The sequence below is a fragment of the Pieris napi genome, chromosome 22 (assembly GCF_905475465.1).
Source record: "Pieris napi chromosome 22, ilPieNapi1.2, whole genome shotgun sequence".
Lineage (NCBI taxonomy): Eukaryota > Metazoa > Arthropoda > Insecta > Lepidoptera > Pieridae > Pieris > Pieris napi.
Window position 1 is genome coordinate 8,144,530 of NC_062255.1, and position 27,553 is coordinate 8,172,082.

The window sequence follows — 27,553 nt, forward strand, 5'->3', positions numbered from 1 at the left end:
GTGTAGTTTGAAAGAAAAGAAATTACTGGAAATTGCGTTTGCTTTAGAATACCTAGTCAACTGCACCGAACCCAAAAGAACAAAACCAACCATTTGAAAAAACTCTGATGAATTTAATCGATTTAATTACATAGTGTTAGAATTTGTCGAGTAAAATACCATTAGCTTAGAATCTAAATTATGCTGGAAAACGAATTGTAAAAGTATCTATTAATTATCTAACCTCGGAACAACAGTTTTTGTTATTATAAAACCGGATTTCCTAATTAAAAGGTAGCTCCATCTTAATTGGATAATTATTAAACTTTATGAACTATTATAATCATAATGATGTAAAAAAACTAGATAAAAAATTTCAAAGTCGTGTTTTTTTCATTTCAGTGGTGACATGAAAATAGTTAAAATTCAAGTTCTATGAATAGTTTCTTTTATTATTTTTAAAACATCATACTATTTTTAAGTTAAGTTGGTATGTTGACCTTTTAAGTAAATCTTTGAATGACAAATTTATATTTTTATAAAGTTTCATAAAACGTTTAAATCTAAATCAGTTTAATTGCATAAAGTACTGTTTTATTTCATTTTGTGTTTTAGGACAGATCATTTTAATTAATGTTGGTCAAATTAGACTTAGATTATTTTTTACGAATAATTCAATATTCGCAGTGCGGAATATTATTTCATATTATTTAATAGTCACTTACGCCACGATTAGATTTGTTGCTAGAATACGTCATAATTGTCATTTTTGTTGTATGAGTTATCAGTTGTCACGTATTCGTATAATATGTCAACTGTCTACAGCGTGTGACTTGCACTTGTAGGGCTGAGTTGTAAATTGAGAAGACGAAATTTTAATTTAAAAATAAATTAGATTTCGTGTTGATAATAAATGAAATGAATCAATAAAATTATTCGGAAGATACTTTATAAGAAGAACTTCTATAATAAGGTAAGACAACATAATGTTTTTGTCCAAATTATTCTAATTTTTGTTGTTGACCATTTCTTTTGCTTGGGAATCTTTTAATCTCACCCTAATTAGAAACGCTTGGTACTTAAGAATATTCAATCTTTAAAAGATATGATATTATAATTTTGCTTGTTTACAAACTATAAAATATATAGTGAAAGAAAAATTAGGCCACCATAGACTATTCAATGTTGGGCTAAGGTCAGTGCAGTTTTTCATAATAGCATTAAGGTATTAATGTGCTTCTTTAAATAATCATTATTATATAGTGATTCTATCCATTTAACAGTATTTAATTCCCAATTGCCTCTAAATCAAGCAGTCAATGACTATAAGACACTTTAACATACTAAGAAAATATAAATTCAAATCATGTCTACCAAGTAAAAAAAATAGTCCCAATTATAAAAAAACTAAATCTAAATGTAATATACCTCTCTTTAGCACATATTATAAACTGTACCAACACTTTGTGAAACTTGTAGTTTGTTTTTTACAAATATTATTATAGACTGTATGTTTGTGGTAGGTTTTTTGAAGGTAAAACCAAACTATCTCTGTTCAAACAATGTTCTTGATAAGACAGTTACCATAAAGTTTTATCTTAAGAGTTGTGTGATAATAGTTAAATATTTTATTTATAGGGCATACCAAAAGGTTTATTTATTATTTTAATTATTCTAATGAATATCTTGGCCAAGGCTATTTCAATGTCTATAAAGGCTTGGCTTTTTGCTTGATTAGCTTTTTATGAATAAATATTCTGTTAAAATTTGTTTTTTCATTTTAAATATTCAGTTACTTAGCCTTTGTTGTATTACCAGAATCTTAGTCATACTAAATTTTTAAATATATTTAATTAAAATTTTTATATGATTTAAAATTATAGGTAAAATGCGGTTAGCATTATTCTCCATAGTGCTATTGGTGTGTAGTGTGTATGCGACTCAAGGGTTTGAAGACACAACATTAGAAGATGATGACTTTGCAGAGTTTGAGCAATTTGATGCTGATGATGACGATGTAGCTATCACTGGTAAATATTGTGTATGCTTGATTAAGATTAAGTTTATTCAGACTGAGCTCTGCCTGAGTCTCTTAGTTAATTTTTTAATGTATACAAGTTTTATTTTGATTTTCAAAGATAAGTTTAGCATAGAAGACAAATAAGTAAGAGAATAATGCATATGTCACCGTAAAATTGTAAACACTATTAGATTGTAAATCTATCTCGCGAGATTGTGAACTGTCGGTTTCACTTCGATAGATTACAATCTACCGAATAATAACACATTAAATTGTAAACAGTACGTTGAGGTTCACAATCTCGCGAGATAGATTACAATCTAACGGTGTTTACAATTTTACGGTGACACATATATCTATATATGGCTTTTTTAGACCAAGAGTATGGTGAAGACGATGTTCCTGTGAAGCCAAAGTCACAACCAAAAGAGCCAGTTCCATCTAATGTAGAACCTGAAGATGAGTTGCTTGTAGAGGTAACCCGAAATATTTTGATACTACACATAATTAATATGTAAAATTGTTCAATCTTGTAGCCTGCAGGCTGTTAGATATTTTATTATTATTTATTCGAGACTATGCTCAAGTTTATTAGATAAATAACTAGTTCTATTCTAACATAACATGCTTGTCTTTTAATTTAAAGACCACATATTGGTATCTTTAAAATACCATCATATAATACTAAAAATTTGCATTATAAAAGTACTCTCTTGCTATTTATTAAACTTTTACTGTACTGTGTATAAAAGTTTACACATTGATGGAAAAAAAAAATCGCAGAGTTTATTTGTCTAAGTAATTTGTCTCATCTATTCTATGATCTTGACTTGAGATCTTTGGTAGTAAATGTAACTATATACGCATTTAATTCAAAATCAAAATATTATAAATGTAACAACAAAAATAATTTTTGTGATTAATAAAATAGATCATTTTACTTTTTTTTAAATACATATAGTCTGTGATAACTCATTTCAGGATGAGGACAATGAATTTGAGCATTTCCAAGATCCGGAAGAATTTGAAGGTTTTCAAGACACAGCACCAAAGTCATCAGAACAACCGAAAATAACAATATCAAAGGTATCAATTTAACCAATGTAGAAACTGCGCGTTTGGTCTATTTTAGCTACTTTCACAGCATAATGTCTTACGGCATTTTACTGTGGGGTCGGGCTGCTGACATAGAATCCATTTTTATTTTGCAAAAGAGAGCGGTCAGAGCCATTTATAATCTACGTCGTTGCGAATCTCTCAGGGAACTATTTAAAAAGATTAATATTATGACAGTACCTTGCCAATTCATTTATGAAAATATTATGTATGTAAGAAAGAATCTACATCTTTTTAGTAAAATAAATGAAAGACATAATTTTAGTACTAGAAATAAAGATAAAATAGCTCAACCATCTTTCAGATTAGCCAAAGTTCAAAATTCATTTATGGGGTACTGTGTGAAATGTTACAATAAAATACCTTGTGACATTTTAAAACTAAATGAACGAAAATTTAAATGTTTTATTAAAAGTACAAAATATTGTAAACCTATTTTAAAAGAGTAAGTGTGGAGTTTCTTGCCCATTCTTCTCCACACGAAACTACCTTTTGGAAGGGGCAACTAGAATCATCTTTATATTTTTTTTTGACGTTCAAAAGTGCCATTTTAGATGGTCTAATTGAAATAAACGATTTGACTTTGACTTTGACTTTAAGACTATCAGAACTTATGTATTATTAATGTATTTTATATTTATATAGTGGTGTTGTGGAAACATTTACTATATTACATACATTCAATATTTACTATATATAATTGCAACTTCAAAGTTATACAATTTTATATATTTTTGTTGTTGCCTTGATTATATTGAAAATCAAATTATATCACAATAATAGTAAAAAACTAAAAATTTAAGTAGATTTTTAACTGTATTCACCGAGACTGCATGTATGACAGGTATGTCAAAAACATATTTGACATACAGAAATTACAGCACTAAGTATTGATTCTAAATCTGAAGGTCAGAGGCGCTAAGTAAGTCATCAACATATTGGATTAGATGGTAGTCACACTTAGACTAAGTCTTCTAAATCTGAGTTACCATAGCAACGATATTTAATTTTAAAAATGGAACGAAAATCGCTGAATTGCGGTTGGCCTAGACCAAGACACCGTTAAATACCCACCATAAAGAAATAATTCTTTAAAGGTACCAGTGGTGATTCGCCCCCGTTGGGACGCCTATTGGCTAGAAGGCATATTATGCTGTCTCCTTACGACATATGCGTTGGCCTATGCTATTGGAAGAGCAAAGAACACATCAATTGCTGCCAATTTCCTCAAATTACATAAACCATTACTTGAGGACAACTTTACTTTAGTTGGTAAGTTGTAGTTTAAAAAATAACCAGTTTGTATGTTTTGGTTTATTTAAAAAATATATTAATTTTGTCTATTAGTACATAATTAAAATTATATTTTACACATAATAATAGTTCAAATTCAAATTCAAAAGCCTTTTATTGCCAACCTTAAATAACATTACTTTAGCTGTGTTAGTACTTAGTTTTCTTAATTTATTGTTAGTATTATATTTAATAGTATATTAAATAACTAATTGTTTACATAGTAATAGTAAAAAAATAAAAATAACCAAGACTGGCATACACATATAGAAAAAAATACAAATACACACACAATTGACAAATGTGTGACTAAAATGACTTTTAGTGTGACCACTATGCAGGTGCATGAACCAAAGACTACATTTCTTCTCACTGAGGTTTTTCTTAGTATTTCCCATTATTTATTCAATTAATGTTGTATGCAAGTGATAAATATAGAGTGAAATTTATTAATTAATAATATTATAAAAAGTAAATATATATTCGTACAAGCAAAAAAACTAAAAAAATTAGTAACTGAAGAAAAAATTCAGTCCAAAATTTTCAATAATTGAGAAACGTCCCTTTTACTTAGGATAATTTAAAAATTTTTTTAGGTGAGACTGGATTAGAAGAGGTAGCAAGGAGTGAAGAGCGCGGGTGGAGTCGGGATGCAGAGCATTGTTTCACGATGTGGTGCAGTGGGCGGCAGTGTTGTGAGGGGATGTTGCTTACTCTAAAGTTGATTAAGGTAAATAAGTTTTATATCTATCCTGTCTATACTCAGATTTTTTTTTATGAATCTGGCACGATTTGTGCATTAGCCAGCGTCAAGTATAAGATTTTTTTATAATTCGTGCTTGTCTTTAGAAATAAGGCACTCGCCCGGTACCGCACAACCCTCCCAAAGGCCGAGAACAAATCTATATATATAAAAGAATGTCGTGTTTGTTACAACACTTATAACTCGAGAACGGCTGGACCGATTGCCATGGTTTTTGATTTGTTGGATTTGTTTTTGTCCCGAATAGCAGAATAAGCAATAAAATGTCGGATAAGTTATCGAATAACAATAAATAAATAAATAAATTTTACGAATGCAAAAACCATATGGTGCCATCTGTTGACAAAACTACGCATCATTTTACGTCGAATTCGTGTCAGTTCAAGAAATTCCGATCTTGAGGTGAATGAGGAGATGCATAACCATGCTTTGATCCTGATCAAAAGATGTTGGATATCAGAAAGTGCTTAACATGCAGTATCGCCATATTGACGCTAGAGAGAAGATGCCTAATCTGCCATTCTTCTTTCTCAATGGCAAGCAATAAAACATTTCTGTATTAGCAAAAGAGTTGTATTAATGTAATACTTAACATTAATGAAATCCTAAAATAAGTTAAATTAAAGTAACAACGATATTATAAGGTTGTAGGGCGGAACGAAGTTAGCCAGGTCAGCTAGTTTAAATTAAATTAAAACTTGCCCTCGAACCGGGAATCGAACCCGGTACCACTCACCTAGCTGCCAACTCAGATTTTTAATTCCTTAGAATTCTGACAGCTATAATTTTTTGACATTCCAGACCTGCAAACCTTTTTGGCCGGGCACATGTTTCAATTTCAGTAAGAGTCTGAACATCGGAGTACATTTCATTTGTTAGTGAATGTATCCATTTTATTAAGAGCACTTAATGCACAAAAGCATTTAATGTGGAGCACCCACATTAAAAGTGGTTTAACGGCGAGTGATAATTACGTTTCATCACAAACAGTAAAAAACGCACAAATAAACATAACATTTTTTTTAAAATGTTTTACGAAACTTGGAATTAGAAAACAGTGATGCCAGCTAAAGAATAAAATAATGTAATTAAAGTTAATTCGATATATTGTTCGTGATATTGAAATATTTGTTATTTTTGTATTAGGTCACTTGAGTAAGTAAATATTTAGATTTACCTTTTTGTTGGTAAAACAAAAGATATGTTTTTATTGCCCTCAATGGGTGAAATTTGTCCTTTTTTCGGTGGAAAACTTTTTTGGTAGCAAGACTTATGAAATGTTAGAATTCTACAGAATGAAAAATAGGAGTATATTCGGCAGCAGGTTCTCTCATTCGATCCAGCAGTATCTTGTTTCAAAAGAAATTAAAATTGTGTTTTAAAGAGACACATTTTGGGTCGCGAAGCCAGCGAATTTTTTTCGTACCTTTGGTTAACGCGTGTACTACACATTTAATTAATTCTAACAGCTACACAAACAACTACAGTGAAAACCGTTTACGACGACATCGTTTAGAACAACATACCGGTTATATTGACCAAAATCAAAGGTCCCGGCTGAATTCTATTGTATCAAGTACTTAATAACAACTTCATCGGCTGTTACGACTATCGGTTTTTACGACCAAATATGAGTAGTCCCTTCGATGTCGTTATAACAGATTTTGACGTAATTAAAAAATAATATATATTATTTGTTATAGATCTAGTGCTTTAGTCGCTGTCGAGGAAACAGTATCTTTAGAAAATATCGCTAATAAATAAGTCGTATTTAAAAACTAACTTTATTTTACAGATTTCAACATTAAATTTGTCAGGCCAGGTTTTTTTTCCGGTGAAATAATAAACGGCTTTCTAATCACCTACTTGACTAGTAATTCGAGAAAGTGCCGGGTACAGTGCCACATAATTTTGGCCCTTTTATGGGATAAAGACTAGAGAATTAGTGTTAGAGGTTTTTTCACTTTAATTTTTTTTCCAGCGTCAAGATCTAGTCCATGTGTTAATGAATGCGGTCCGTCCCACTCAGGACACACTTCAGTTACGAGTTGAGCTCGGCAAAGACGACAGCGATCCATTTGTTCTGTGTATAGCTCAGAAGAAAGTCGCCACTCGACTTTCCAAGGAGATGCAGGACTTGGTAAGATTCTCTAAGGCTTTTCCTATATTAAGGTATTTAATATTCGGCCATGGCGGCTTATTTCTATTGAGACTGGCTATTGGCGGTGGATAGTAAAAGAAGCGGTTATTTAATTCTTATTTACTAAGGTAATTTCATTTATTTGCAACAATTATTTCATATCGTCTTCGATGCTGAAAACTGAGGGTGCGCAACGCCCTACAACACTGTTACAATGTTACAAAAATTTTAACAACTACACTTAATGGCAATATAATGGCTGATTTACACAGGGTAAGTAGACAAGTCAGTCGCAGCGCCAATGTCGGCGCCGCGACCGACTTTAATTGTTTACATGAAGTAAGTAGTAGTGGTGCGTTTCTCACGATGAGCACACGTTTGTGAAGTCAGTGGGAAAAATGAATTCGCGAAAAACTGAAATGACGATTTAATTATTTGTTGAAAAATTTATCAATTTTGCTGTTGAATGAGTTAATAGAAATGGTAGAAAATGAGATAACTAAAAATAAACGACAATGGGTAAGAAAATGGATTGACGATAGAAACGAAACTGGTGGCTCTGCTTTGTTGCTGAAGCAATTGCGATTTGAAGATCTCTAAGCTTCATTTTTATCGCCAGCGAAAAAAACGTGGTCACACTACAACGCAGCGGCAGTGACTAACCACGCACTGACTTGTCTGTTTACACGGGGTTTATGTGGCTGGCGCGGGGGTGCGCGGGTGGCGGGGGGCGCCAACTGACCTTAAAATATTCGTGTCCGAATATTCAAGTCAGCGCTGACTTCAAGCCACTGTACTGACTTCAAATCAGTTTACACAGGGTTTTTTTCGGGTCAGCACTGACTTGCCTCGAATTTGTAGTCAGTTACTGACCCTGTGTAAATCAGCTCTAATAGACTTTTTGGGAAACAAATACCGACCACATAACAAAGCAAACCTAAGCCATCCAAAAAGTTCTCTTTCAGAGGCTCTTTTATCTTCAACCACTTTCTTAAAAACAAAATGTTCACTATCGATTCAACTTTATACATTCACTAAGAATCTTAAGCAACATCTTCTCAACCTATCCTATGCTAAAATGGAAAGTATTACTTACTAGTTTTTAGTACTCGAGTTTTTAGTAGTTACTAGTACTCGAACTAAAAGCCTTCTATACGTACCTACAGCTCGCTTAACTGCTACTTTTTTTTTTAATGGCTCTGGCACGATTTGTGCATTAGCCAGCGTCAAGTATAGGATTTTTTATAATTCGTGCGTGTCTTTAGAAATTCGACCATGTCCTCCATGTACGGTTTAAGGCACTCGCCCGGTACCGCACAACCCTCCCAAAGGCCGAGAACAAATTTAAATTAAATTAAAACTTGCCCTCGAACCGGGAATCGAACCCGGTACCCCTCACCTAGCTGCTACTTAATAAGACCGCTAGGCTATGAGGCCCCTATCTGCTACTTTTAATGGTCCAGTGAATAGGCTATCTCGCTCTTACAACTTAATTACCAGCATAGATGTGTAATAACAGTCTACCAACTTACCGTAACTTTGTTTTGCAGGCTCTTAATGTGGTTTAAGTTTTCATTTAGTTTTGTTTATTTCTGTTATTGTTATTTTTTATCTTTTTAGTTTTAGTTATTATTATTAGTTATTATTATTATTTCTTTTTTGTTTTATTTTTCTTTTGTGGTTGTTTGTTTAATTCTTTCCTTTGATAGATTTGTTATGTTTTAATGTAATTGATGTGTATGTGTGTTAAATTTGTGACTTCATGTTTTGGAATGTATAAATAAATAAATAGATGCGGCGCAAGCGTACAATGAGCGTAAAGGGACAATGTCATGCTTTTACGTCCGTGCAGCCGTCGTTCATCGACTTTAGACGTTGTCACGTCAAAAATTCATTAATACTATAAATACATATCGGACGCGGACTATTTAATGTACAACGACCATACAAATTCCAGAGTATGTTCTGCCCGGAGCGTCGTCCCGGCGACAAGCACGGTCTTCCCGCAACCCTGTCCGTGATGTCGGAATGCGCAGAGGCCACCGGAGGTATATTGGACTCTCGTGTCACGGCTGCCTTACACCAGTACCACAAATACGTGCAGTACATACACGTGTCCGACAAATACTGTGGACCTAAGCAAGTGGAGTGAGTATTTTTTATATAACCTTAAATTGTACTCTTTTAAATATCATATTTCACAGTAATTTAATGAGGATTAAATTTATTAATTATAATTGTTTTTTAAACAGGTAAAGTTAATAAAGTATTTGTTAAGCTTAGGTTTCCTAGAAAAGCGGTGCCGTTAACTGACGGCCGTCATTTTACGGTTGTTAATAACGGCCGTCTTTACTTTTTAACATAATGCAAAAAAACAATTATTTTCGATCGTCCAAGTCACGTTTCCACTCATTGTATTAGTTTATATGGGCACCGCTACACGCGAAAAACGTTGAACTAATGTTTATCACCGCTATGACGGCCGTCATGCAAATAACAGCACCACTATTTGACGTTACGGTGACACTCAACGTTCTCTAGAAAACCTACTCCGATGTTATTTATAGACAACGTATGGGTGACGTCACGCAACGTTACATTACGGCCGTTAGATAACGGCACCGCTTTTCCAGGAAACCTAAACTTTACAATGTTTATCATTATTTTTGTATGAAAATAACATTTAACCATATTCCTGACAGTATTTCCTGAATGGGCTAAATAAAATACGGCTAGATTAAAAGAGGTTCTAATAATAAAATATTCACCATATATATTGGACACTCAATAAATACTACCACAATAGCTCGCAAATTGTACATTGATAATATATAAAAAATATGATTGAATTTAATTTTTCAGGGAACAAACAGTGACCAAACCTCCGGAAACAGAAAAGCTGGTACTAGTCAGTCTGACTCTTGGCCCCGATGGAGGTGGTGATGAAGTCAGGCCATTATTACTTCTGGTCTTCTACTTGTTAGATAAGATTAAACGGCTACGACTTAGCAAGGAGGTATTTAATACATTTATTTTACTGTTAACAGTCAAAATTTATATATTATATTATTATATATATTTATAAACATAGAATGTTATGTATGATTTTTTTGTAGTGAGAATGAAGAGTTAAACTAATATCTAATAAAATAATAATCATGGTATCCAGACCTAAATCAATGTATACTACTATCATAAGTGATTTTAATAATCACACTATAGTGAACAATCTATATCTATTTCTATATATAATATATATTTTTTAATGCTCAGGCTCTTGTGAAATGTGAGAAACGCCGTCAAAAGGCTGCTGAAGTGTGGATGCGTGGCGCACACGCGGCCAGACAAGAGCTTGCTGCACAGAAGAGAGAAGAAAAGAGAAAGCAGGAAAAAGAGAAGATTCTTGCTGTGAGTTGAACACCCTTGGGATAGTCACTGTCATAAGGCATCATTTTCATGAATAAACTATATAAGGGAACGTTCAAGTATTACGTCACGCAATTTTTGGAGATTATTGACCCCCCCCCCCATGTAACGCGCCGTAACGTTTTTCTGTACCCAAGTATAACGTTTCGTGACCACCTAGTGACTCTTTATACCTAAAAGTTACGATTATGTGGTGGAAAGTCGATAATAATATTAACAAAAACGCGTAATTCAATCCCCGACCCGCATCGTAACGTTTTGTAAAAGGATCTCCCCCTCCAAATTCGTTACGTAACACTTGAAAGCTCCCTAATATAATGAAAGAATAAAATCGTGATTGGCTTAGATCTTACAATTCAATAGATTCGAATTTTATTAAAGGGCTATCTAAATTACTATATATGTATGTATGTATGTCATGAGCGATAATACATTGTTACAGGAGGACGACCCAGAAAAGCAGCGTCGTTGGGAGCTCAAAGAACAAAAACGTCAACAGAAACGTAAAGCTCCAAAAATGAAACAGCTTAAAGTGAAAGCAATGTAACTTTACCTTACCTCAAAGCAATTAAAATGCAATAATTATTTACACTAATTTTGTTAATTTATAAGTGTTAATTCATACTCAGTCAGAGCGAATAAATGATTTAATTACAACATATATTTTGTTTCAAATTATTGCAGAGCTTGAGAATCCCATGTTAAGTTAATCCATGTCAAATTGTTAAAAGTAGGCAACAAGATAAGAATACCAACAGAAAACTGCTTGTAGTCATGTCAAACTGTACATTTGCAATAGAAGTTCATACTGTAGTTATTATAAAATTGAAAATTAAATAAATGAAATCTAAAAAAATTACATACACTGGTGAGTCATGAAAAAACAATGGCATGTACACCTAAAGGCAATATTTATTTCAAATATTTTCAAAGAAACTAAACAAAATGTTAACAACCATTAGTCGCACATCTAAGTGACATTTCTCACTAAATAAATAACACAATACTTTATATTTTGTGATGTGAGATCTCTTATGGCTAATTGCTACATGCATTATAACATAATAAATTTAATGTTTCAAATGCTTTTATCTATATACAAAAATCATTGGTGCTCAGAAATTGCATATTTGAAACTTCACACAGATAGTCAAAGATTTTAAGTTGAATAACTTGAATAAAAAAGTTCATCAAGTTTTATTAAATTACATTAAAAGATGACCGTTTTATATGTGTTAATGTATAAGGCATGTAGCTGTACCATTAATCTAACATTAAATCTTATTTATCTAAAACAATGATTATGTATGAAATAATAAAATATTTTCTGAAATCAAATATCATAATGCCATTTGTTTTACCTCCCTTGTAAAACTTATTCGGCTTGGCATTACCTTTTAATGTAGGATTTTAATATCATTTTTGTTTTAAAATACAAAAATTGTGTTAATATGTTCATGCATAAATAAATTGTTTTATGATGAAAAATATATCTAAAATATTTTTATACAGATTAATAAACATTTGTATTTTACTTAAAGTAAACTACACTTAAAATAAACTGGGAAGCCTAATGAAGCGAAATTTTCATACAGAAATATTTTTCTAAGATTTGAATGTTATATAAAAATGTATATATTGGATGACCAGCCATTTGAGAACAATTGTCCATCATTGTGACAGCATCTCCATGAAGAGCCACTGACTTTTAGTATAAATAATATATCAAAGGGTTAGCTAATCATTGATTTAAGTTATTTCTAAGTTAAAATTAGGTTATAATCACACTCAGAATCTTTTATTTTTATCTAAATAGTGACCTACAAAAACATAAGTAGTCTGACAATCATAATTTTTAACAAAAAATACAACAAGCCTTAGGAACAAAAGTCTCATAAACGCACTCATATCAAATGGTAAATGGACACATAAGTTACACATCTAATCTAAAGCTACCATACATCCAACCATACCACAAATATCAATGTCATTCATCAACTTGTAACTTCTGGATCCTTGTAGACATACAATCCATATCTGGTGATATTTCAGGCTTTGGGGGTGGGTCTATTATCAGATTGAGATTCTCAAGTGATTGACATCTTTTTGTACTTTTATCAAAGTTTTCTCTAGCACTACTAGTTGATGGCTCTAATATACTGTATTTGAAGTCACAGCCATCATGTATATCACTACCGACAGCGTCAGAGTTCTCACTCTTCGTCCTATGTCGGACTGGTAAGACATAGGGACACATTCTACTTTTGTTAGCACTTCTTTTCATGCAATAGCCAACAGTGACGTTCGATACATATCGCGTGTTTAAACGCATCACACTGAAATTAGATTTGGATTCTTTCAGATACTCACGGCGCGCCTCTGTTATAGCACTGAGCATTCCTAAATCGTGTAGAGCTTTATCCAAATTGTCCACATTCATGTGATTGCGAGGTCTCTGGAAATAACGCAGAATACGTACGAATGTAGTCTTATTATTTTTTGCCAACTGATTTTAGTAATAATAAATAATACGTACGCTTTTATCATTTTCGTTGCATTTCATTATGATTAGAGGAAATTTTATAAATATTATTGAAGATATAGATACCGTGTGAAAATAAACATCACAAAAAAGTCATAATAATCAATGACAACTAACATTCAGGTTGATCCAAATGTAGACAAGTCATAGACTATGTTTTTTAGCTAATTATGAAAAACTTATCTTAAAGACCAAAACAATAATGAGAATTATGTACGAAGCATATTATTATTAATATTATATATATTTTAACTTTACTGCTCCAATTTGCTAATGCTAAAAACAGAAGCATGGTAAAATATTTATGCCCCAAATTGTTTATAAGTATAAAAAATGTTGTTATTTGACAATAAATTGACATGTTAAAAATTCTACGAAATTCTTATCTTACTAAATATTTAATTGCTAATTATATTATATATTGATATGGCCGAGGTTCTAAAGGAGTGGCTAACACAACGTTTACAGCGGCCCATAAAATGGGAGGCTGAAGAATTTGGCGATAAAATGAAAAATGGTCATATTATTGCTTGCGTCCTTCGAAGCTACTATGTCATTAATGATGACAAGTTATATTATATACGGGCGAGTGACTACATGGATGATATAAAAAATAACTGGAGGCTTCTGAGAGAATGGCTACAAGATATCGAATTGAGTTTAACGGACGCCGATGTAAGTAATATTATGGAAGGTAGAGGCTCCACGCTGCTACGTCTATTTTATCAACTGTTCCTACACTTGGATAAAAAGGATCGCACAGATTTCATAAGGCGAGAACGAAAGATGGTTTCACAGTTGGTAGAGAAAATTGATCATAGATTTAAAGTTGACAAAGTTGCTGAAGAGAAAGAACCATTTGTCGATGATTTGTCTAGACCACTATTGAATGAGAAATTATTTATAGAATGGCAAAGGAAAAAAGAAAAGGAAGCCAAAGATACATACGAATTTATCAAACACAAGTACTCAAGAATGATACAAAGTATGAAAGACAAAGAGTTTTCGGCTCAACAAAAGTATGCACGACCAAAATCCATTTCAACGAAAGATAAAAAAGATATGGAAAAGTTTAGTCTCAGACATCCATGTAAATTTCAGAACTTAACGTATGAGCAGTTACTTGAATTAGACAATCGATACGTTGAAAGGAAGAAATCTCTAGTAAATACGGATTGGGCAAATAATTATATGGATAACTTACATACAAAAATTCACAAAAAATCTGATTCGGAAGAATTTCAAAAACAGTTAAGAAACGTCATTAGTAATTCTTTATGGGATATGTCAGTAGCTGAAGAGGAATCTAAATTAGATACACAATTTGCAAAGAAAGTGATGAAACTATCGCAGTTCGAAAAGCAAATGGGTACACAAATAATGGAAACGCGCCAACAAGCTCGAAACTTGGCGAAAAATAGAATAATTGGAGATTCAGAATTCGTTGAACAAAGAACAATGCAATTTAATCAGTTTCTTGATAACGTTAAAGAAGAAATTAATATGGGTTTGGTAGAAATAGATTTTGAAAAGCAGAGACAAAATATGCTCCATAAAAAGTTATACGCCGAAAAAATTAAACGTAAAAGACAACATTACTATGAGATATGTTATGAAACCGTTTTATCTATTGTAGATTATGCTACCAAGTTTGCTTATTTTAGGCGATTACTTGAAGACGATATACCGGATCATTTTATACAGGAATGGAAAGCGTTATATTATAAACGGCAACCAATTTTTGATATTGTGGATCCAATGGAAGATATCCTTAATCAACCGTCGCTAGAAGAAGAGGTAATACCAGAAGAAGAAGAAATTGTTAGACTTGAACTTGATCGACAAGAGGCTTTAAATGATAGTGAATTTACACAATACCACAATTATTTACATCCTTGGACACTACATAACCTTATTCCAAACTATGAATCAGAATCCGAAGAAAAGAAATACGAAGTTTTAGGAACACGTATACTTGGACATTTAGTATATACTTTGCTTGACATAAAATATCCATATCCCCCTCAAAGACCACCTGCAAACTTGCCAGAATTTTCTACTAAAGCTATCTTGTGTGGTATTCCAGACAGATCAATCACACTTGCTATGCAGACCCTTCTTAACTCACGACGTATCCATGTTGTCAGACTGGAAGCCGCGATCAATTTTTGCCTGCGAAAATTTAAAACAGAAATGATTGGTTGTACAGATATCGACTTATCTTTCGATAAGTTTATTGCAGTAGCCCAAGAGGAAGAAAGTAAAGAGATACTTAAATTATTAAAAGCTGAAGATGATATTGTAACGAAAAGTACTGAAGCAATAATGTCTGTTATCTCGGGACCTATACCTGCGAATGTTAAACAAACACAAACACCTAAAACAATACCAGAAGAAGAAATTAAGCTCTCACTTGCAGCTGAGCTTGGGCAGTATACATACAATACCTTGTACTCAGGAGACTCGTTAACTGATTATTTGATTGCAGCAATGATAGTTGAATATATCAAGGATCAAGAAAATATCGACGGATTTGTTATTATAAACTATCCAAATACTTATCGTGATATACAAATACTCGAAGAAACTTTTTCCGGCAATGCACCTCCTGATGAAGGAGAACTAGATGATAGAGATGAAATATATTTAGAAGAGAGTATAGTTAAACATCGTAAGGTAGAGACCGACCCTTACAAAGAAATAAGAGTATCAAAATTGGTTAAAGATCCGCATAAAAAAAGAATGGTAAAACCATTTGAAAGCTATTTTACTTGTTATATGAAATTGAAAGAGACTGAAGATATTCTTCAAGAAGTTGTTGTGTGGGAATTGACAGAAGATAATTCTGAATTTATTGATAGGTTTTATGCTGCGTTAGGTATTAATTATAGTATGTACTATGAAGTGATAGAAAAAGAGCAATTAGCTCTAATATGCAAGTATATTATCGGTGACTTAACACTTCCATTAAAATCCTATGAAAATTTGTTTGGTGAAAACGTTTTAAGCTCACTCGAGTTTCCCGCCTCGGATGACAAACGAACAAAATCAAAGATTGTAAAATCCGAAGTCTTGAATGAAAAATCTAAAGATAGAATGCGGCGCGGTTCCAAAATTAGTAAAACCTCTATTCCGAGTGAATTACAAGTTGTCAAAGCACCAGAATCAAAACTTAATATGGATGATGATAAAATTATATCTCTTCAAAGTGTTCACGAAGAGAGTGAAATATTAACAAAGACTACTGTAAGTTTTGAAGAAATTAAAATCGCTGCTGGTGAGGAAGATTGGGTTTATGGAGAAATACCAATTGCAGAAGGTATAGGCGTTGCCTTGGCAACGTGTTGGGAGGAGATAGAAAAGGTTTACATACACGATTTACTGCAATTATTTTTGGCAATTCGTCTTCAAATGAATTGTTTAGTGCCTTATATAAGGTTTATTAAAGATAAAATGCAACAAATAATAACCTTACCATCTGGAAAACAGGACTTGGTTTGTGCTTTTCAAATAGAATACAATAATTTTGAAAATGATTGGCGCGACGTTAATTTGACGAAAAATGAATGGCATTGTAGAGTTAAAGAACTGCAAATTAAATTAAATCAAATATGTGATGAAAGAAAATTATTTGCTGAAAGGCAAAGACAGGCTCTTATATGTGAAAACTGGACATTAGAGGAGCTCACTACAATGGTGAACACTTACATATCATGTATGCAAACAGAAATAAATAGGTAAGTCCATAGTTATTAAGTATAAGCTTATTATTAACCTGGCCTTATTGATTGTATGCTTAATTGTTCTCAGATCTATTTTAACGTTTCAATCGTTCCATGACTTTTACTATGCAATGTTAAAACGATTGCCTCCTACTGACCGTCTCACATCCAAAGAACTATCAAAGATAATGAGAGAAACAGATGAAACTTCAGGGAGCAAAAAAGGGGGAGAAGACAAAGTTTTTCGTCAGTTAAAAAATACATTTCAAGACTTGCAATTAAGAAATATTGAAATTGATTATAGCAATAATCCCTTTAACCTATTTATAGAAAATAACGTGAAATTCGCGTTAAAAGTGATAAAGGACACAAATGATTCATATAGATCTCTTATTAGTCGCGAATACAGTGAAATTGCTAAAATTGTACCAGTTGCAAAAAAGAAAGATGAAAATACTTCAACAGAGTCTATAAACGAAGAAGAAGTTTTTAAACAAAATGCTCTTAAGTGTATTGATGAATGGACAATGGCAATCAACGGGGAAATGTTTAGAGCAAATTTACGCATTCTTGCGTTGCAATACAAGTGTTTTAGGGACATGAAATTATTCAATGATAATATTTATAAAGCTTTTACGGATGTACAACAGGATATAAATAATTATTACTTAAATGAAATTAAATCAGTCGATCGTTTATGTAAGTTCCTACAAATGGCAGTAGAAGCTGGAAAAAGAATCCCTGACAGATTAATTCTAGAAGATGATGTATTTATCATTGATCCGAATCTTTTACATTTCCCTCCCGAGGTATCTATTGGTGATTCTGAAAGATCTCCAAGAGATTTGAAGATCGAGACCCAATTTAAAATAACACAGCTAAGTAGATTACGAGGCATGTTTAAAATCGTTGCACCAAAAGGAATTGCTCTACAGCAAGCCTTTATTTACGTTTTGCAAGATTTCATTATATTTGGAAAAGAGAGCTGTGAGGGACCCATGTTTCCTCAGACCTGGAGACATATCGACCCTGAGCAAGTACCAAAACTGGTATTTCTGATGTTTGGTGAGACCACGTATATTGATTGGAGAGATTTCCTCATCTACTGTCTAAACATAGGATTTCCAAGCACTGATGAACTATTAATTTTACGAAAAAAATTCCGTTGCGAAGACTATAATTCAACAGAATTAATTAAGAGAAATTATTTTGTTAGTCAGAGATTTTGGTTTGACTCAGATGATGACCAAAATGACAGTCGTACAAAGTTACGCAATAATCTAATAAAGCACTTTCTGTTTGAACTTTATGAGACCGACGAGGACGTGATGAACTATTCTGCTTTCCTGTTAGGAGTATCGAAAAATGCTAACCCTATCGAAGGGTTCGCCACAGCACTTTCTATGTCAGTGGGTAAAAGAATTTGTTACTCATTAGACGACTGTGAGGAAGTAATCTGTAAGCTAATAAGAGATAAAAAGTACAAAGATGCATGTCTAGCGTGCGCTCTGAAGTGTACAACGCAATTTATGGAAACACTGGTAACAAATGTGGTCAATACGTGTGAAGGTACAACATTGATAGAGCTGGAGTATTCTCCTCCACCTAATGAAGACAAAAAAGGTAAAAAAGTTAAGGGGTCTGGATCTAAAGCTAAGAAAATCGAAAGTACAATGAGTGCCCGTTTGCCTAAAACGCTGAAAAGCCAAGTAAAAATGGCACAATCGGCAACCGACGTAAAGACAACATTTATATGTAGGCCTTGTGAGGAAGAAGTTGAGGTTGTGGAGGAGAAACCGCCAGAAAAGGAAGAAGTTGTTGAAGAAGAAAAGGTTGAAATTCAACCAGATCCTAACTTGGTATACGCGGTTAGTCAAGAAGTTATATGGAACGTATTGAAGATATGTCTTCCATGGCACTTTGACTTGCTACCTGAGCAGAGGGTCACACCCTATATTGAACAGGTAAAAGTCGCTATGTCTCGGCTAGAAGTAGATACAGATAATAAAAGTATTTACATAGCAAAGTTAGTAAACGATCCGGATGTGTGTAAAATCCTGCACAAAACCCACAAATTCACTGCTTTTAATCTTGATGAAGTAATTCAAAAGATTATTGTCTAACAACAATTAATTTTTTTTACAAACAATTGCTTATACTATTTTTGAGTTTTAACTATTAGTTTCACTATTACAGAATATTAATTTTGGAATTGTCTTTTATTTTAATTACATGCCATTACTGGAGGTTGGCCTTGGAAAGAAAGCTACATTATCAGCTAACAGCAATGCAATTATTAAAGTAGTTGGGGCGTAAATAATATAAATAAAGTCGCATTTCCCATTAAATAAACCTAAGGTATCTATGGTATGTAGATAATATATGGGTAGTAATTGATAAGCTTATAAAATGACTCATAAGCCTTTCATTATGAAACAATTATTATTTCGCCAGGTACCAACTCTATTGTCATCGGATCATACACACTATTCTATATAGTCTATGAAGTTAGTAATAACCGTATAACGTATTGTTATTCAATTAACAACGAAAATTAACCTAAACGCAAATTCTTAATTACTGTATAAACAAGACTAAGTAGGTTACAAATTACAGCTTAATTACCGCTATTGTAATAAGCTACGGATAAAATCCATTGCATTGTTTTGAGTCTGTCTAAGATTTCTATAATCATTGTTGCGGTAATTGTTTTACTTAAAAGGAAGAGCTATAGTAAACTTATTATTATGGTTATATACAGGATGGCCAAAAAGTCGTGGATCAAACGCAAATAGGGGATAGATGAGGTCATCAGCGGCAAAAAATTGTTCTACGGGAGGTCTCTAAGGTCAACCCCTGCAGAGTTATGATTTATTTTGGTTTTTATATGAAAATTGACTTTTTTTTACTAATTCTTCTTAAAATTCGAAAATATCTACATCCTGTATGTTTCTCATAATATCCACTAGATTGGTACTGATGAGTTCTTGCGTTAGACATACTATTTATAGTTGTTTATTGAGTGTATTGAAGATAATATTAAGTTATACGATATAATTTTTTTTCAAATCAAAACTTTTTGTTTATTCCGGACCCCACTGTGAAAAAAAATTACTCTACCGAAAAGTGACCCTGTATTACAAGTTTTGGCGCATTTAATATGGATTCTGAAAAGGTTTTAAAGAAAGAATTATAGCTAGCTAGGAAAGATATTAAAGCAACTCATGGCCACGTGTAATACCTTTTCAGAATCCCGGAAGGTTGTCTCTTCTTATTCTTCTATTGCATAGTATAAGCTAAAAGTATTAGTACATTAGTTTGTCCAGTATAAAGAGTACCTCGCTCAACTGTTTTTAGTATCACTATAGACAAAAAACCAAAAGGTTTTATAGCTGAGGTAAGTACAAAATCTGGACGCTCATCAGAGTTCTGCTGCCGGCCTTTATCTAAAATGCTTCTTGGCTTTCCGTCGAATTCCGTTCGAATTCATCATAAAGAATTTGACTAATAATTAGGCCTCTCAGTGGCGTAACTATACCATCTGGGGCCCGTGGTAAACCTTCTTTCGTGGCAATTCTTTTGATAGGGCCCTATCAGTAAAAATCATCCCTACTCAGTTTAATTTTAATAAACTTCGAGATTTTCAGCGTACTCAATTACACATTGTATATGTCCCACTAATGGCCATAGGCCTTCTCTCTTAGGCGAGAGGGATTGGTCTGTAATCCCCACGCTAGCCCAATGCGTAATGGAGACTTCACGTTCATCCATAGAACATAATATCTCTCCGTCAAGGGCCCTCTTGGGTCGGGGGCCCGTGGCATTTTGCCAGCCCTGTCACCCTATTGTTACGCCACTGAGGCCTCTGTCATTAGATGCGCAGAAGTCGTTATTATGTTATTTACAACTAAATTTGCGTGAACACGGACCACGGAAAACCTAGCCACGTCAAATGCCGAGAGTGAGTTACAGATAATATCGCGTTACGAAACTAGAAAATCGTTATGTTACGAAGGGATATCCATTTGTTTACAGGATGTAGATGTATAAACAATAACATTCATGTAGAAATTGCTTTCGAGATGGATTAATAATGTTTTACTTGCCTTTGCGAAAGGTTCTGAAGTGTTTAATAAAAAAGAGAAATTTGGCTAGTAAGTATTTAAATATAGTACAATGATTTTTATATTTTAATTTAATTTTGTGAAGCACATTATTATTGTTGTAATAGTCTGTATCTAGATAATTTATTTATTTAGCTAGATAAAAAAAAAACATACCAAACAACTCAATGGGCATATTATTGACATCAAGAATTTACACAAATATGCGCGTTTTCCGCTTAAAAACACTCCTCTCTTTGAAGAGCGATTGGAATTGACGAGAACCAGTCACTTTCCGTCTTGATGGGTCTCTATCTTCTACCGCATTTATTATGGTTCAGCGGTGTTGTTCTGATTAATATCTAGCTGAGTTTCATTATCGGACATCAAGGCAGAATACGAAATTCCACCCATTTCACCTCGACGTCCGTTGTTCCACAACTGAGCGTTTTTTAAGGAAGTTTATTCCGTTCACCAACACTTTCTGGAACCAGGTGCCACGCACTTGCCTTCTAACAATGTGGGTGTCCATGGGGGATGGTATCTCTTAAACATCGTTATATAAAAAAAAATATGAGCTTTGATGCACTGGCTCCGATTTTTTTTTAAATAAACGTAAATGTAGTACGCGATATTGTTATTTTACCAAAATGGTTAAATCAAAAATCCTTTTTTCGTTTATAGTTAAATAGTATGTATTTCCATGTTTTCTTTCATTTGACCTTCAGCGATTTCAAGAGATTGTCAAAGGAGGAAGTCACCAAAAGAGAAGTTGATGTGATTAGGCTATCGAAACATATTTTATAAAAATGCACGTCTGCTTTTAAACATGCTTCATTCATTTGAAGTCGATTAAAAAGTCTTTTACCCCATCATGTCAAACACATTTCTGCATTGTTGTTACGCATCATTTTTCATAGTACGTAAGGCAGTCTGTCCCCGTAACATAATTTCGTTTGGAAGTATTTTACTTTTAAAAGATACCCTTATCAATATTGGTTTTGTGTAATACATATATCCATTGCAGCCCCTTTGCCCCGCATAAGCAATACCTGCACCCCTCTGACGCAACAGCAATATAAAGGGAAGCGGACAACAAACATTGATAGCCCCTTCCCGACAAAAAAGGCCCGAAGGAGTCCCCGACATGTACTAACCATCCAATCACCGTAGTTAACAACAAAATAAAAGCCGTCCGCGCGGCAAATAATAATAGTCAAAGACAGATCAGGGTCAAAGCGCCTTCACCAGGCATGGACCTTCACTCCGCACTTCGCTCACTCCAGCGAGCTTCCGTCTTGCACTTCAGACGATTGACCACCCCGCGACGGCCCAAGCCGAGGTCCGAGTCTCGCACGAGACGCCCTTGCGCTAGTCGCGGGAAAACGCCCATTCAGGCCGAGCTAACGCTCGCAAAAACAGCCCGATCTGATCTGTAAAGGCTCTTAAAGGCAACAGCGAGGTTCCATTAAAACAAAAAAACATCGACAGCTTTGATCGGATACCTCAGCCCGGTCAAATCCTCAAATTAGTAATAAGTCTAAATTATATATAGGGTAATTCCGGGGGAGATGGCCCTAGTAACTATAAAACTGTATTATGAAGGAATTATGATGAATAAAACAGTGAATTCGTATGGAACATAAACTTTATTTATTATTCTTATCAAATATTGACGATACATCACTTTAAGGTGGGAACTGACCAACGTTACGAGGTGTAATGTAACATGTAATGTAATGTTACACAGCGAGCATTCGTCCAGTCAGTACGTCGTGTTACGGGGAAACCAGCGAGCAACGAGCCGCTCGTTGCTCGCTTTGAGTGCTCCACCCGGCTGTCGGTTTTTTGGTGAATCCTTTGAGTGTTACGCGGTTCGGTCAGTACGCTCTTTGTCAAAAGTCATCCCGAGCGCACGCGCGTCGCGAGTAATCACACGTCAATCAATCAATCAATTAAACATGGAGTGGAACAAAGAAAAATCTCTGTATTTTTCTATAAAATGGAAGAAAAGAGGTAGTATTGTGGAACCCAGCTCATCCAGAGCAAATAAATTCAACAGTTCTTCAAAATCGATCGGAGACATGCGTACAAAGTTTTTATACTGTCCATTAATCATTTGGTTTTCAAAGTTGCTATCAATGACAAACCACCACAGAGGCGTATCTGTTTTTAAATAAGTTTGATCTCCAGTAATGTTTTTCTTCTTCTTAATTTGGATGAAACAATAATTAAGTAGAATCAAAGATACCAACGCGTCCTCGCTGTCGATCATCTGGCGGCGAAAGCGGAGCAGAGACGTTTGACGAGCATGTTACGCCGATTTTAAAACACAGTGTAACATGCTCGATGCGTTACACGCTCGATGCGAATGCTACATTACACATCGTAACTTTGGTCAGTTCCCACCTTTAGACAACGCTAACAATATAATTTTAAACTTTAAAAAAAAACTAGGACTGGCCATCTCTCACCGAGTGTCCGGGAGAGATGGCTATAGTGTTCGGGGCGAGATGGCCAGTACTTTTTTTACCTATCCCGTTACCCTTGAGATCTTTTAACTCCTTTTTTTCTTATTGCCGCAGTGAGAACACATGTCATCAAACTCGGTGCAATTTTCGTGCACCAAGAGCATACAAATATTGCATTGTATCCAATCTTCAAATCTTCATTCTAGAAATATGTCGGAGGTTATATAGGCGGATTTTTGTGACATAAAAACCACTGAACCTGGAGGCAGCCCATCTTCTTCCATCTATTTTATTAAATATTAAAAATAAATTTAAATTTGGGCATATCATTTTATGGCTATCTCTCCCGAAAATACTATGGCCATTGATCCCTATTGACCGGGTGAGATGGCCACAGAGCGTAATAAAAGCAACATCTCAATTATGGAGTTAATTTTGAGGTTAGAACACGAGAAAGTTCTTTACTTTACGCAGATATCACGAAAACGTACAAAACTGTCCAAATTTTTTTTTTACCAATTAATGTGTCAACCCCTTAGTTTAGATCTAACGTGTTAATGAAAAACACTGTCAAATTACTTACTTTTTCCTATTTTTTTGCAAAACAATTCACTGTCACTTGTTGCCGGTGCCGACATGAATGGAAATAAATAAAAAGTATTGACATCTACGAATTAATACTCGAACTTTTTTTGGCCATCTCTCCCGTACGGCCATCTCCCCCGGAATTACCCTATATATATATCGGGCCGATTAAATTGTAATATTTTATTAAGTTCAATAATTATAAGATTGTGATTAAAATAATTAAAATATATTTTGTTTTTTTTTGGGATTCACCGCCCTCACTGTATTTGTGTTAATATTTTGTATGATAAATAAAAAATAAACACTTTATTTACATACTTGTTATTTATTAATTACTTTCAGGACAAGAGCGACAGGCAGCGAGTCTTACAGAATGTCTTATAAAAGAATCAAGTCAGCAGGAAAAATGGAATTACAAATATCACATCATTATCATAATAGTGATACTACTAATATTGTCTTTGAAGATATTTCAACAGTACCAACATGAGATGTTAATGGAGGACGGTGGGTTTCATTACCACCTCGGTGACTATTTCGACTCTCATCCCTGAGGTCGTTAGTTCGATCGGCTGTGCACCAATGGACTTTCTTTATACGCTCGAATATTCGGTCGAACCGTAAAGGAAAACATCGTGAGGAAACTGATATTTCTTAAACCCAAAAAGTCGACGGCGTGTGTCAGGCACTGGACGCAAACCTTTTTTTAAATAAATGAATTGTACTAATATTGTAGAATATTGCATAATTGAAGTGAAACTTCTTTATCGGGGTTGGAAAAAAATTTTGTGTAACATTTTTTCGTTACGCGTCACATTTTTCGGTTACGCGTCACATGTTTCGGTTACGCGTCACATTTGACCGTTACGCGCGTCTTTTTCTTGTCCCTACCAGGGTTGATTCAAAGAGATTCTAAACCATTAATAACAAAAATTTATTATAACGATAACAATGATACTAAAAATTCTATTACAATTTATGAAATTCTGTAATAATCTTAGTTGTAATAAGGTAAAATGAAATAATTGTATTATTTGTATTCAAGTCTGTGATATTAAAAGCCTTTTGTTAAACTTTATCTAATTTAACTTTATTTAACCAATTTCTGTAAAGTTGCATATAGATAAATTTCGAAAAGTAAGGTCATAAAGAAGTTTCACTTCTAACGTGTGTACACGCACATTTTAGTTTTTTTATTGTATAGGCTAGTTCAGTGTTTCCCAACGTGGGGCCTACGACCCACAAGGGGGCAATTTGATTGTTAAGGGGGTTATTCCAAAATTTATTTGGAATTTGAATTTCAACTTTACATTATGTTTTGAAAAATTACTTACCTACTGTGTTTCGTTAACAACATCCTAGTGATTTCTTCCTAAACATACCATTTAAGTTCCTTAAGCGAAAAATTACATTTTTAAATACATATTACAAATTAAGTACATAGGGGCATAAGAATTTTAGAAAGACTAAAGTGGGTTTGGCGCAAAAAGCGTTGGAAAACACTGCTTTTGTCTCTTGGGGGCAGAGTAGATATAAACAGATTAAACCACGCTTTATTTATTAAGTCGGGTCATTGCGGTGGCAACTGCCCTGCGATTCTGTAACTCACTTTTCGAAATCGCACAGCGGTTTTCGCATCGGCGGTCGCTCTCAAATCAGTCATTTTATGATTTAGCATTCTGATAAACAATAAACTACAAGCCAATCAGAATCAGAATGCCAAATCTTAAAATGACTGCTTCACGACTGATTTGAGAGCGACCGCCGATGCGAAAACCGCTGTGCGAGTTCGAAAAGTGAGTTACAGAATCTCAAGGCTGTACTTAGATCTTAGATTAATTATGACATATTGGGTTGGAAGGCACTGAAGTTTGAACCCAAAAAATTATTAAAGTTGGGCACTATATTTGCCTCATTCCCCATTGCACGTGAAGTGTTAAGGCAACATAGGTATTGGGTAGTAATTAATAGTTTTTCGCCGCTAATCAATGTCAAGAAACTACGATATACTAATTGAATAAAATATTTGTTCGAGTGACGGACTACATTAATAGTGTTTAAAAACATTTTGGTATTTTCTATTTTTCAGGTGAACCATTTGATCATAACGAAACACTTGCAATGTGCGCTATAAATACCACTTTCGGTAAGTAATATTTATGAAGTGAAACTTCTTTATCGGCGTTGGAAAAAAATTTACGTCACGTGACGTCGTCGCATTTTTCCGTTACGCGCCATCTTTTTTCTTGTCCTGCGATTTCGGATCCAGTTTATTGATTAGTTGCAAGATTTGTTGTTTGTGAAGTTTGCCTACCTCCGAAAACTAACTTCAGGCTTACCGCAACGTACTGTTATTTATATTGGATAATTTTTTTCACGTTATATTCAATTAATATTGCAGTATTATGTTTAGTTCTAAATATAAATGATGCCTTTACATCATTATTATTTTTATGGGTTGGCAAGACTTTTGTGTATATTGTAGAAAGACATACAAATTCGAACCCTCTAACGATTTGCCATGTCTATTTAATAACTAATGTTTTATATACTCTATATTTGTATCATATTTATATGAAATGTTTAATAATAATTTACAAATAATTACAGCGTTTTAAATTTGTTTATTTTTTGTTCAAGAGAGGTCTATATATGTACATATCTTGGTAGGAATGTTTATATTCTTTAAGTCTATTTGATTATAAAGGATTTTAGATGATTGAGCTGTATTCTATCGTTAATATTTATTATTACAATAGTTAGTCAAATTAAAGCTAGAGTGATTAAAATATTGCGATAAATTTGTTATTTAAATAAAACTTTTGTTCGGATATATCATAGAATTCCTTATACATATAAGTAATATGAGTAAATGTTGCGAGTGTTTTCAGTACTTATTTGAGGTCACTTTATGGCCGCGCCGTCTTTTTTACAAATCTTCATGTTACAACGTATTTTTTTATAAGTTGTTAATTTTGACGGAATAAAACGTTTTCTAGTTCTATATATCATCATGTGGCAGCATCATCTTAAATTAAACACAAACAAACATCGTAAAATTAAACCACAAACGTAAATATAATCTTGGGAAATATATGTTTTGTTATATAAATATGTGGATATTACTTACTGATCGATACTGCACTAATAAGAATATGTTGTTGTGTAAATTATTTCGGTGGCAGCGCCCTTATTGTCTTGGCGTGTGTGTTCACAGAAGCGGCGCGGGCTCGTTCTGTGGTCACCAAAGACAAAGCCGCGAACGAAGTTTAATTGAAATCTGGCATTAACCATAGACAATTTATTTTAGGTAAAACTCCAATAAACAGGCTGATTACGAAAAATGTACTTGAACGTTTATATCCAACAGTGCTTAAAGGAGGGTATTAT

At 33.6% G+C, this 27,553-nt stretch overlaps 3 protein-coding genes across 3 annotated transcripts; 2 read left to right on the forward strand and 1 right to left on the reverse strand.

Moving 5' to 3' along the window:
• Positions 1-783: 783 nt before the first annotated feature.
• On the forward strand, positions 784-11,398 carry LOC125060766 (PAT complex subunit CCDC47). The gene is made up of 11 exons (XM_047665819.1): positions 784-952; positions 1,863-2,009; positions 2,375-2,475; positions 2,981-3,085; positions 4,213-4,387; positions 5,005-5,138; positions 7,153-7,311; positions 9,269-9,459; positions 10,174-10,327; positions 10,585-10,719; positions 11,180-11,398. The coding sequence occupies exons 2-11, from the start codon at positions 1,868-1,870 to the stop codon at positions 11,282-11,284; spliced, it is 1,401 nt and encodes a 466-aa protein (XP_047521775.1). The 5' UTR covers positions 784-952; positions 1,863-1,867; the 3' UTR covers positions 11,285-11,398.
• A 233-nt stretch (positions 11,399-11,631) lies between these two features.
• Positions 11,632-13,412, reverse strand: LOC125060767. The gene is made up of 2 exons (XM_047665820.1): positions 13,274-13,412; positions 11,632-13,192 (listed from the first exon to the last, which is right to left on the reverse strand). Exons 1-2 carry the CDS (start codon positions 13,298-13,300, stop codon positions 12,725-12,727), a joined length of 495 nt encoding a protein of 164 aa, XP_047521776.1. The 5' UTR covers positions 13,301-13,412; the 3' UTR covers positions 11,632-12,724.
• Positions 13,413-13,668: 256 nt separating this feature from the next.
• Positions 13,669-19,184, forward strand: LOC125060765 (sperm flagellar protein 2-like). The gene is made up of 2 exons (XM_047665818.1): positions 13,669-17,016; positions 17,090-19,184. The coding sequence occupies exons 1-2, from the start codon at positions 13,706-13,708 to the stop codon at positions 19,122-19,124; spliced, it is 5,346 nt and encodes a 1,781-aa protein (XP_047521774.1). The 5' UTR covers positions 13,669-13,705; the 3' UTR covers positions 19,125-19,184.
• The last annotated feature ends 8,369 nt before the right edge of the window (positions 19,185-27,553 follow it).